The following is a 12,411-nucleotide window of genomic DNA, read 5'->3' as shown; positions in this document are numbered from 1 at the left end:
AATAAACAGTAAGCAAATTCATTTTTTTACAACCATTTCTACAGTTTATGAAATGCTCGATGTGCCTTTATCTTTTGACGATTTTTCAAGTCTTGACAACTCCAAGGCTAAGATTTCTTTGACAGCCGCCTCTTTACCCCATTTCGTCGCTGCAACATTTAATGTCAAAACACAACGATATAAATATTTGAAAGCAATCTACGCTCATTTCCGTTTGTGACGCGTCACAAAAGCGCTTATGCTGTAAAATAGTATTTTTTCTGTTCTGTACTGTTATAAATAATTAAGTTTAAAATTTTCCACAATCTTGTAACATTCCCGCTTGTTATAAAGTAGATGAAGGAATACCTACATTAAGACAAGATCAAGATGTAAGAGTGCCGCACGTGATGATACTTTTTCGTTTCATGAGTTCATAAACATCAGCGTGATTGGCTACATTTTTTATATTTCACAGTGCAGTGGTGTTCTCAGGTGATAACCTTGTTAAATGATATTGCATATGACGTAGAAATGGTTATCATCTATACACACAGTCCTAGTCTACGTCGCGTGAAATCAAGATAAAAAATTGTGATCTTGTGAACCGCAACACCTGGATGAAAAATACTTGGGACAGGCTCTCACTTTGTTACGACAATTGCTTGTGGTAGGCGTCTAATTCACAGGTGAGCGAATGATCCTCTTTGGTATTGGTGAAGTGGCCAATCTGTTCATTTGAAATTTTTCTAAAAGCGGAGTTAATCAGGAGAAATGTACGTACTAAAGATATAGCACAGCATCAATCGTCTCGTTTATTTTAGAAATTAACGTTTTAAAATTTGAACGGTGTCGTATTCGTTAATCTAGTTGATCTGCTGGATGTAAATCTGAATAACATACTTTGCATTTAGCACTTTTCTACAGAACAGGCAGCTACAGGAAACCTTCCCGTGAGATTTTAAGAGGGAAAAAGGTAAACGTTGGCCAGGCATTTTATATGACTGTGAAAATATTTCTTGAATGATGATCAAATAGGACACGAATGAATAGGCTATTTTTTCAAGTGAAGATATGTCTATATATATATATATATATATATAGTTCAAATCCTGGCTCCACCAATTTTTGGCTTTCGGCGGGTTTCTGAAAACTTTGATTCATTGGATTAAGTATGGTTCATTCATCTGCACATATTCGTTCATATCCTCCTCGGAGACCACGTACGATGGTGTGAAGTGCCCGTGTTGTATACTCAATAATGTGGCTCTTGATTCTCGCAGATTATGATGATACCGTGTCTCTAAAGCTCATAAACAAAGAATACTACATGTACACGGGGCGAGACAAACAGTGGGAGGATTTCTGGAGCACAAACGAGCACGTACCACGTGACACTAAGCGTCGTACCGCGTTCCACGCGGCGGCGTGTGTTTCCAGAACACCTCCGATTGGATACATTTTGTTTCTTGTGCATTAATAAGACAGGTAGGAAACGCCAGAAAGCCAAGGTGGAGTGGTGTAGAGGTTGGCACACCCGACCGGACATTGGGAGGCCCAGAGTTCAGATCCTGGCTCCGCCAATTTTTGGCTTTCGGCGGGTTCCTGAAAACTTTGATTCTTTGATTCATCGGGTTAAGTATGGTTCATTCATCTGCACATATTCGTTCATATATATATATATATATATATATATATATATATATATTGTCTGAAATACTCTACGCACAAGCTGTATACACTTATGCAGGAAATATTATTTATTAACTGATAGACTTAATTGATTTACGTTTTACGTTCTAGACTGCGGATTAAATAATTCCGGCTAACTGTGTAAAAACTCTTAAGAAAGATCGGGTCGTGTTGTACAGGCAATCATGATGAAAACGTAGTAATGTTTAAGAGCCGTAATTTTTAAAGCAGTCTTAACGGTGTATAAAACATTCTAATTTTTTAATTTTATATTGTTTTGCAGGAACAAGATGTACAAGCTAATTGTATTATTAGTGTTTTCAGTAGCAGTCTGTGCTGGTAAGTAGACAGGCGTTTCATTTACCTCATGTTTATAATAAATGTAAAGGTTCAAAGATCAGCTAGTGACAAGAAAGGGGTCACAGATCTTTAAAGAGCAAATCGAATGCATTTAGTCCGAAAATGCTAAAAATGCTAACTTATCTTTTTTGGCTAGAGTAGTGATCACAATTGAGAATTTTGATCATTTATAATGCCGTTCACGAAGTGATTTAGTGACAATCTTTAAAAATATGGAATTATGTTATGCCTTCAACGAGATTGGAAAGCCTTTTACACATCTTTTTATTTTCCTACGCTGTTTCACACAGAAGTAACTACAGATGCTGCGTGAGTAAAGAAATTTTCAACTTTCCTTGCATGTATGATTTGCGCTTTTATATTTAAAAAACAGAAAAGTGCTATAAAATATGTTTTACATTTACAGTGAACCAAGCAATACTACCATCCAAAGTAAGTAACATGAAAATCTTTATACTCTTATAATTCGACCATGTAATTACAATGTGAAAGAGTATTGTCCCATAAATGTAATAAACGTTGACTTATTTAGACCTGCGCAGGTCTAAATGAGTCAAGGCAACGTACCTAGATATATACCGAGCGTGTGCCCCGATTTTGCCACTCCAAATATGGTTAGTTTAAGATGTTAAGTCATGAAAGAAGACAAACACCAAAACGCGATGTCAGTAAACGCTAATTGATCGCACAACACACTGGCAATGCTCCTATACTCCGTGTTTTAAGTTGTTTAGTGCGTCCTTAATGTGAAAGACTTGTGAGCGGAGTTGGCAAAATATATTGTTTGATAAAGCACGTCTGCAAGGGACACACTTTGCGCACTTGGCTAAGGAAGGAAACGAAACTCGTTCCCTCCCTCAGCCTTTCGTTGTAGCAAAACGAGCCCCCTTTGCTTCTCTGTCCCTAGCCAAACACTGTTATCTTGCGAGGCGTTGTGAAGACGACCTTTTTTATATGAGGAATTGTGAAAACTACCACAACACTTCCTGCAAGCGTATATATTTTATCATCGGATGAATAAATGAGTGGATGGTATTGGCTGCACCCTTTGTGCCAGGCGGTAGCTTGCACCACCTAGTCTAGAAACCTTTACACCCCTTCCCTTTACACTTTGCTATAAATTATGTGTAGAGTTACAGCCTTTCCCCCATCAATTCCGTGCATTATAACGGTTTTCTAGACCTCCACATATTTTCTAACCTATTTTTGTGTGAATATAATTTTTTGTTCCTCTGTTCTTTCATCCCTGGCAGCAGAACCCAGCGCTCCCGCCACATCCGTTACCCCTTTAGGGAGGGCAGGGCGAAGTCCCATGCGCTTCAAAACCACGTGTTCTAGCTTCGCGTTATCACCGTGGCATACGTCACATATGCGCCTATCTCTTAAAATTTAGCCTTAAAGGTTTTTGTCATTAACAGTCACGTTCTCGCATCGAACAGCAAAAAGTAAATAGCTATAGAAGAAAAAAACAAAACAAACTATCGCATAAAAAAAAAGAAAAAAAGAAAAGAAACGATACATGCGCAATAAAAATCAGCAGATCGGTTTGCTTGCTCAATGGCCCCGCACACATCGCATTTTTGAGATCAATTTCTATTCGGAGGTTCGACGTTTGATGAGAGTCTTGTTCTGTTCGCCGTCATTGACTGTCTCTGTATACTACATATTTGGTATCTCGCAGTCTTTTTGACGTGTTGTCTCTATATTACTTTTATGATCCTGCTTTGTGTTTGATTTATGTCCGATTTCTTCTGACGTCGTCTTCTTTTAGCTGTCTACATGGACGTACTGCATTTAAGTTTACCTATATTTAATCTTGTATACGGAAACTGCTGTAGTGCCGGAAAGGAAGGTGACGCTTTGTCGAGCGACTTAGGCTACCTTTAACTTCACAACCGCAGATATTTTCACAAGTAAACGTAATTCATTCATTCATCTCGTCGAACACCGCGGATGTCTAAACGTACCCCTGTCCCTGTGGGCGCAACTGTAACTATGTTCATGTCTAAACGAGATGGTAATTGTGACCATCAACAGGTTAATGCAAGTGTTTGAACATCTAAAAAATTAATTGATTAATACAGTTATTATGTCTACGCAGATTTTCCAAATTAATATTAGGAGCAATTTATTTGATGCGTGTTGAAGCGTTTCGTATTCAAGACGTTATGACTGACAAGGCGTTAATGCTTTAAATTAACTGCCTCTGTGTGTTATTTCATGGCGGGCACAGAAGAGTCTGTGGTATATATAGTACTCTAACAAAACAGAAAGAAGCAAACCAAACGTATCGCATATTTCTTCTATTTGTGTTTTATTCATATTCCAAGAGCTGCTAGTACTAACCATATAACCATTACGAAGCGAAGCATCATTCACAATAGTTTAGCGTTTAACTAGTTGTCAGTGACAAAGCTGAAAGCACTTGTACCATTAAGGCCCGTTCACACTCTTGCGACCGAGTACGACTGAGAGGGACGAGGTCTCTTACAACTTCTTAAATGTTTCTAGAATGAGGGAACACACTGACATTGTGGCGCCATCTATGCGGTGACCCTAGAACTGCATTTCACAAAAGCGAAGGTTTTGCGGGATTTCCGAGGTCAAATGTGCGTAATACCCATAGAAAGGCTCGTTTATAACATTGACAAAAGTTTTTCGAGCCAAAAAAGAAAGGATATTGCGCGAGAAATAAAAAAAAATATGCCGGACCGCCGAGTTTACACTGCCTCCCAATAGATGGCGCCAGTGTGTTCTCTGGTTTAAGAAGTTTTAAGGAACCCAGGTTTAAGAGGTCGCAAGCAGTCGCAAGAGTGTGAACGGGCCTTTACCTTCACCCATAAATTTTTTGAAGGTCGAAACTAAAAAAATGAGCTGGATCATTCTAGCTTTGAAGCCAAAAGGTTTCGAGCGGACCATGAGCGACGTGGTGGCAAGCCTGGTCTCCAGAGTCATCGGCGAAGTGATGATCAGCAAGAGCGACGTTGCCAAGAAGGGCGGAAGCGTCCACGACCGCGTGGACGACGCGTTCTCGGAAACGGGCACGACGCTGAAGCACATGGGCAGACTCGTTTCGAAAGTCGGTGGAGCCATCAAGGTTGCTGGACGATGGCTTTTCCAGCGATACGGCATTCTGGTAAGTCGTGCCGTCATCCTTTCATACAAATTTACAGAAATTAAGTAAACGTAAAAAAAAATCGCTAAAAAAAAAACAAAAAAAACGAAGTTGTTATTCAACATAATATAAGTCAATTTGTGAAACGTTGGTTGCTTCTTTCGTGCACGGAGGAGAAGGATTTGAAGCTCTTGCTATCGGCTTGGAGCAACCCCTTGCCCTTTTGTAATGTTTTTTCATGGAAAGAAAATATACCTGTTATGATAATGAGTCGCACATATGTAGTACAGATAACTGAAGGTAAACATCCTGCGATAACGTCTTTTAAGGTGGGATAAACCAGTTCACTATAAGTCGCCTTTTTGTTTTGGGGTAGGAAAAGAGGGAGTGAGAGCGAATTGGCATGTCAAAGACCTAAAAAAATTTCGCACCCTTTCGAGTTTTTCTGTGTTGGGTGTTCGCTTGAAAACATATTAAAATTTTCTGTTATAAAATGTGTATATAATGCTGTAGCTGCTGAAAATTTCAAATTTGGATAGCTGCGAACGCAAACGAAGTAAACTAAGCCTTAATATCAAAATGGTTTCCCAAATATATATAGAGATGCAGTTTAAGCGAATATCTAAGGCGACTTTTATCTTCAATAAATCTCTCATTGTGGACAAGAATAGGTGCCTAAAAGAAGTCAATTATAGATACCATTACATCCGTAACAGTTACAGATTGCGTTATATTTGTCGAATAGTTTTAAAAACTTTTCCGGAAACGTGTCTGTCTAATGAAGCGTTTTTGTTACGTTTTAAATATATTTTAAGAGAGAGAGAGAGAAAACATCTTTATTGACCCTCAGTTCAGGGTGTCAAAGTGGTGTCCAGGAGGACGCCATTCAGAAGGGTGAGGATAGGTGGATCATGGGGGATTGGTGGCGTCTTTCGATGCCCTCAGCTTCTCTTCGATGGTTGTGATGTGGTGAAGAAGGGCGTCGAAGGTGGCGGGCACGCTTTGATGATTTGTGGGAGAGAGCCGCTCTTTCCATGTCGTGGGCCGAAGCCCGGGAGGAAGCTTGGAAAGTGTAGAGCGGATGGATGGTTGTGCGTGGAGGCATTGCCAGTAGGTGTGCGTGTTGTTTGGGTAGCCAGTGCAGAAGGGACACTTAGCTGTGCCCTGAGCGCCTTGGAAGAGATGAGTATAGTGTGGGGAGGATAGCGTGTGGGTCTGTGCTCGGCGTATAGTGCTGGCCTGTTGTCGAGAGAGTGTGGGAGGCGGTGGTACGAGGGCGAGTCTGGATTCGCGGAGTTGTCGGAGTGTGTCAGAGCGCTGTTGATGGTATTCATTGCGCTGGAGTTGGGGGTCATAGGACGTAGGCCAGTCAATCGCAGGTCCCGGAGTGGAAGTGACTCGGGAAAGTGAATGTGCTCGTTCATTTCCTGGGATTAAAGCGTGGCCAGGGATCCAGTAGATGTAGAAGCGAAGGGTGGGGGTGGTGTTGAGGGCGGCTCGAAGCTCACGCGACATGTAGTTGGGGAGTTGGTTGTACTGAAATGTGCGAACTGCTTTTTGGGAATCTGTCAGGACAGTGATGGAGGTGTGTCCCTCGTGGGGGTTGGCGATGGCATGGAGAATGGCGGAGCACAGCGCCTGAGTCTCCAGGAGGTCTGCCGAAGGCGCTTCGGTGTATGTTTGCCTAAGCGTTGTGCTGGTCTGGGGACAGTGAATTGCGGTGCGGCCGAGTTTGGTGCCACGGTCGTAGCTGGCGTCTGTATAGTAGATGAGGTGCTGCTGTGCCTGAAGTGTGGCGAGTTTTTGGGATATGAGTTTGGCTCTGTGCTTGCGGCGTTCCGGGTTGCTGTCGGGATTCATATGTTTGGGTATGGGGAGTGCGGTGATTTGGGGTATGGTATCCCAGGGAGGTGTGGTTGTTTCGATGGGAGGGAGGTGCAGGGTGTCGTAACCGAGAGAATTGAGAATGTAGCGACCCTGCAGAGACGTGGTTAGGCGTTGCTGTTGACCCAGTCGGTGGAAGTCGACTCGCTCCTCGAGTGTGTTGAAGGGGTCCATCTGTTGTAAGTGCTCTAGGGGAGCGTACTGTGGCACGCCGAGAGCAAGGCGGGTGGGTTTGCGGAGCTGTGTCTGGAGGTGTTTGAGTTGACGGGCAGTGAGTGGGGTGTAGGGGATATGGTAGAGTACGAGAGAGTAGATGAGAGCTTCGATGGCTCGTCTCATGTCGCTCTCTTTGAGGCCTCTGTGGCGCCGGGAAACGCGGCCGAGGTAGTGTGTGATTTGATTTATTTGTTTGGAGAGGGTGGAGACGGTGATATCGCTTGCACCGTTGTTTTGGATGGTGAGGCCTAAGACCTTGATGTGCGGGCGTTGGGGTGTGGGAGTGCCGTCGAGGTGTACGGTGATCAGCTGCCTGTCGGGATTGTTTTTGCGGTTGGAGATGACGAGGAGTTCCGATTTGGATGGAGAACAGGCCAGACCTATACTAATGGCATAGCGTGCGACAGTGTCGCAAGCGTGTTGCAGTGTCTCTTCCTGCTGGCCGGGGGAGCCAGTGTTGGTCCATAAGGTAACGTCATCGGCGTAAATGGAGAATTTGAGGTGGGGGATGGTGTCGAGTTGTGCGGGAAGTCTGCTCATGGCAAGATTGAAAAGGGTGGGAGAGAGGATGGAGCCTTGTGGTACTCCTTGGTGTAACGGAAAAGGTGTGGAGATGTGTCCAGGAATTTTAAAGGCGGCCGTGCGGTTCGATAGAAAGTTGCGGATGTAGTTATACATTCGAGGGCCGCACTGCGTTTCTCTGAGGGTACTGAGTATGGAGTCATGTGAGACGTTATCAAAGGCTTTGTAGATGTCCAGGCTTAGGAGTGAGCGGAGTTGTGTAGTACTTTTGTCTTGGAGGAGGTCATTGTATAGCCGAAGGAGACAGTCTTGTGTGGAGATATTCTTGCGGTAGCCAATGAGTGTAAAGGGTAGGGCTTTCACGTGCTCGAGATGCCATTCGAGGCGTGTGAGAACAAGCTTCTCAAGAAGTTTGCCGGTGCACGAGGTGAGAGAAATGGGTCGTAGGTTCTTGACTTCGGAGGTTTTGTTTGGTTTGGGGATCATGGTGATGATGGCGTGTTTCCATTCTGCTGGTATGTCGCCAGTTTGCCAAACACTATTGAAGTAGTTTAGGAGTTGTTGGAGTTGTGTGTCGTCGAGATTGCGGAGAAGTTGATATGTGATTTGATCTTCGCCAGGTGATGTGTTTCGTTTGAGAGAGTCAAGTGCCCGCTTTAGTTCGTTGAGTGGGAAGGGGGCGTCCATGTCGCATGGGTCGAGGGGAGGAGTTGGAGGTTCTGGTGTGTGTGATGTGTCGGTTGGTGGTGGAAAGAAGGTGTCGCGGAGTTGCTGCTCGAGGTCGTGCGAGGTAATTTTGCTGGCGAGCATAATGCGTGTGAGGGGGTCGCGAGGTTGAGAGGGTGTGAGGAGTGTGCGTAGGATGCGCCACGTTTTTTTGGTGCCGAGTTGGCCGTTGAGGGAGTCGCAAAGTTGGAGCCAGTTTTCGGTGGTGAGTTGCTCTGCGTAGGTTTCGGCTTCTTTGGTGATGTTGTGAATTTTGTGTTTTAGGTGTTTGGAGTGCTTGGTTTTCTTCCATTTTTTCACCAATTTGCGCCTAGTTTTCCATAGGTTGAGAAGATGGTTGTCAATGTACGGGGTAGCGGTTGTGGTTTGGGCTTCTTTGGTGCATTTGTTCTGTGCCTGGAGGAGATGGTTGGCCCAGGCTCTGGGATCAGCGTCCGTCGGTGGGGGGTTGTTGGAGGTATGGTAGCGAAAGTGATCCCAGTTTGTGATGCGAGCAGTATTGCGACGTACTTTCTGTTTGACGTTGGTGATCAGTGTGAGGTGGATGAGGCGATGATCGCTGCCTAGCTGTTCGTCAGATGCGGACCATTCAGCAACGGATGGGCCGTGATGGAAGGCCAGGTCGGGATTGGTATCGCGCTCTACACTGTTACCGGTGCGGGTGGGTTGTGTAGTGTCGTTGGCCAGTGTCATCGACGCTTGGGCGGTTGCTTGTGCGAGGAGGCGCCCATTGTGTTGAGTGTTTGGGTAACCCCAGGACACATTGGGGCTGTTGAAGTCTCCGACTAAGAGGATGTCGTGGTCTGAGTTGTTTGCCACGAGTTTCGTGAGCCAGGGAGTGGGATTTGCGACCTTGCGGCCCGGTCGCCAGTACGCGTTGACGATTGTGATGGGATTGGGGCAGTTGCGGGGTTGAAGGGTGATGATGACGTGCTCTTGGTGAGCGGTGTTGATGTCTGTTGTGTTGAGTTGTATTGACGGGTGTTCCTTAGAGATGTATGTCGTGACGAGTGTGGGGGTATATGTGTTTTGCCTGCGGTCGGTTTGAGTGATGCTGGGTTGGGTGTAGGGTGTGTATTGTGGAAGGTTGTGAGTGCCCTGCGTGTCCTGAAGAAGGATGACGTCAGGTTTGCGATCTAGCGTGTTGAGGTATTGGGTGAGACTGGCTCGTTTACGTTGTAGGCTGCGGCAGTTCCATTGTAGGATGTGTATAGATTGTTTAGATATTGGTTTCGTCATCAGTTGATGAGGTGTCGATATTTTGACGGGGGATTTTGCTTTCAGGGTTGTAGGGGTCGTCTGCTTTTCGTTTTGGGTGCTGAGGGTCCTGTGCTTTCAGTTCTGCTACATCCTGCTCGAAAGCGGCCAGGCGCTCCTGAATGTTTTTCAGAACGAGCATGATTTGCTTGAGTTCGATGGAGACCTGGGGAGTGACGGGTTGAGAGGGGGGAGGTAAAGTGTCCATGTGTTGATTTTCTGGTGCTACGTTTATCGCTTGTACTGTGTTTGGGGTGGTTGGTGTGCGCTTGGCAGCGAGAAGCGCTTGTTTGTACGTGTCGGATGCAGTAATGGCTTGGGGTATGGATTTGGGTCGGGATGCGTGTGTCGGGTGTAATGTGGAACGGAGTGGCTCTCTCACCTTGTTGTTGCGGCTGAGACTCCGGGTCTTGCGATGTTGCTGAGTTGAGCCTCGTGGGATGGGCGGTAGGCGATAATTCTCCTGTCTGGAGTTGGTAGTGGGCACCTTGTCGGAAGGAGGTGCTGGTTGGTGGGGCGGGTTGGGAGTGGTCAAGGCTTTCCCACCCTTCGGTCTTGGTGGTGGAGGAGGGGTGCGCAGTGTGTTGGGGATGGTTGTTGCCTTGGGACGCTGCTGTACTCGCCGTTTGTAGGCAGTGAGAGTGGCTTGCGCATCGGCTTGCTTTTTGGCGGGGCAGTTCGGGTCCTTGGAGGCGTGCTCTTCTTTACAAATGACGCAGTAAGGAACGCAGTTGTGAAGGGTGTCCGAGGTCATGTTTTCCTGGTAACAGATGTCGCATACTGTAAGCTTGCCTTTCTTGGGGCAGACTTCCGCGCGGTGGCCGAGTTGGAGGCAGTTTTGGCATTGTTGAGATTTTGGCTTGTGTGGGTGGCACCGGAATCGGAGGCGGCGGTAGTATATAGTATAGGGCACGTATGTGCCTTCGAAGGTGATGAGTACCGTTTCGGTCTTGCCCATCATGCGAGCGGTGAGTACTGGGACATTGGATTCGATGTTGGCGATGAGCTCGTCGGGGGCGGTGAGAGACGCGAGGCCGTGGATGACGCCCTTGCAGGAGTTGGTGGGGGCCGAGGGGTAGCTGGTAACGGCGTAGTCGCGATTTGCAATGGTGAGTTTCGTGGTCTGCAGGAGCTTTTCCTGGGCCGAGGGTCGGTAGGTGTCGGCGATGAGGACGTTTTGCACGTCACGGATTTTGAAATACGTCTCTTTCGCTTCCGATGGCGTAAGGTGGGCGGCGGCGGTTACGGCATCGGTGAGGTGGGTAGACTGGAGTTCCGATAGGGAAACCCCGTCGGTCAGCTTTATGACGATGGTGAGGTGACTTTTCGTTGGTTTTGTAGAATAACGCACGGTAGTCCATGGTTCAGCGACGGGCGGAGTCATGGCGGGAGCTTCGGAGAAGCAGCGCGGTGCCCTTTAAGAGAAATACCCTATTGAAAAACAAAGTGTTTATACACGGTTTTTTCACCAAACATATCAGAACTTGTATAAGATATGGATGGGGTAGAGTATATAAAACATATGTAAGTTCTAATGTGATCTTAGACACTCTCATATGTTTATTAGACACATTGATTAATTAATTTTTTTCATTAGGGGTATTAAACTACATAGTTATTAACAAAACATTATGATAGAGTGTAGACAAACTTAATAAGGAGGCGAGGTGGTTAAAGTTACACATAATTTAAACCTGAGACGAAAGACGAAAAGAAAGAGAAAAACACAGACGTGTGTGTTTGAACAGAAGGTTAGGGCGCCAACGAGCTGGTGTTAGTTGAACATAGTAAGAACACCCCGAGACGGTGAAAAAGAAATCGCGGATAGACACAAAGGTCTCAAATTAAGACCTCTTTGTTGGTCCGTCCGTCCTTTTTCCCAGTCTGTGTGCTTTTACCATGTGTGTTTGTTTCTTTCTTGTCCACCTTTCGTCTCTGATAAGATATTGTTTTTTGTAGTCTCATGCGACGCTAAACTAACAGATCCAGGGTTGTTAATAGTAACGACATGTTTCTATTTTCAGGGACCTAGATTCGGAATAGGTACATTCAAGAAGGCTAAGGCTGTTCAGTGGGTGCTCAATATATCCACTCTAGGAAACAACACTCTTCAAGCACGAGTGGCGAAGCTAACAGCAAAGACCATCTCTGCGTTTTCCGCCAGAGGGTTCTCTAGAAAAGGACACGTGGCTTTTGAAAAATTGGGGGACATAGTGGGATCTGCTGGCGATGTCCTTGAAGACGTTGCCCAAAGGCTGGCGGGAGATAGCCTTCTTCCAGCCACCAAACTGACTCAGTCGGACATCGACTTTGTCTCTGCTGTTAACCAGATAATCAAAGATACGAAATAAACAGAAATTTCTTTGAAGCTAAAGCGAGAGCACAGCGAGTCGGTTTAAGATCGCCATAGTAAACCAGAAGAAGGGGAAAAAAAGGGAGACGGACGACACAATACTCAGAGCAATTTCATTTCTTTTCGTTCCTGAAAAAACAATTTCATACCTAAAAAGCTTCAATATTAGTTTTCAATCACTTAATAATTTTTGAACTGTCATAAAATAATTACTCCCAACATCATAATGGTGTTCGTTACCTCGATATGTCCGGAGGCTTGCAATGTGGTTTGCCATTTCTTATTTTTTTAAGGTCGCCGTAGGAGA

The 12,411-nt window shown here is 45.4% G+C and overlaps 1 protein-coding gene across 1 annotated transcript; it reads left to right on the top strand.

The window, feature by feature from the left end:
• Positions 1 to 630: 630 nt before the first annotated feature.
• LOC115325526 lies at positions 631 to 12,125 on the top strand. The gene is made up of 6 exons (XM_029986270.3): positions 631 to 668; positions 1,955 to 2,010; positions 2,322 to 2,340; positions 2,438 to 2,463; positions 4,920 to 5,167; positions 11,776 to 12,125. The coding sequence occupies exons 2-6, from the start codon at positions 1,962 to 1,964 to the stop codon at positions 12,100 to 12,102; spliced, it is 669 nt and encodes a 222-aa protein (XP_029842130.2). The 5' UTR covers positions 631 to 668; positions 1,955 to 1,961; the 3' UTR covers positions 12,103 to 12,125.
• Positions 12,126 to 12,411: the final 286 nt, after the last annotated feature.

The sequence above is a fragment of the Ixodes scapularis genome, unplaced genomic scaffold (genome assembly GCF_016920785.2).
Source record: "Ixodes scapularis isolate PalLabHiFi unplaced genomic scaffold, ASM1692078v2 PGA_scaffold5__190_contigs__length_132052651, whole genome shotgun sequence".
In the NCBI taxonomy this organism is placed as follows: Eukaryota; Metazoa; Arthropoda; class Arachnida; order Ixodida; family Ixodidae; genus Ixodes; species Ixodes scapularis.
The sequence above is the reverse complement of the archived record's forward strand: the minus strand, read 5'-3'. Positions and strand labels throughout refer to the sequence as shown.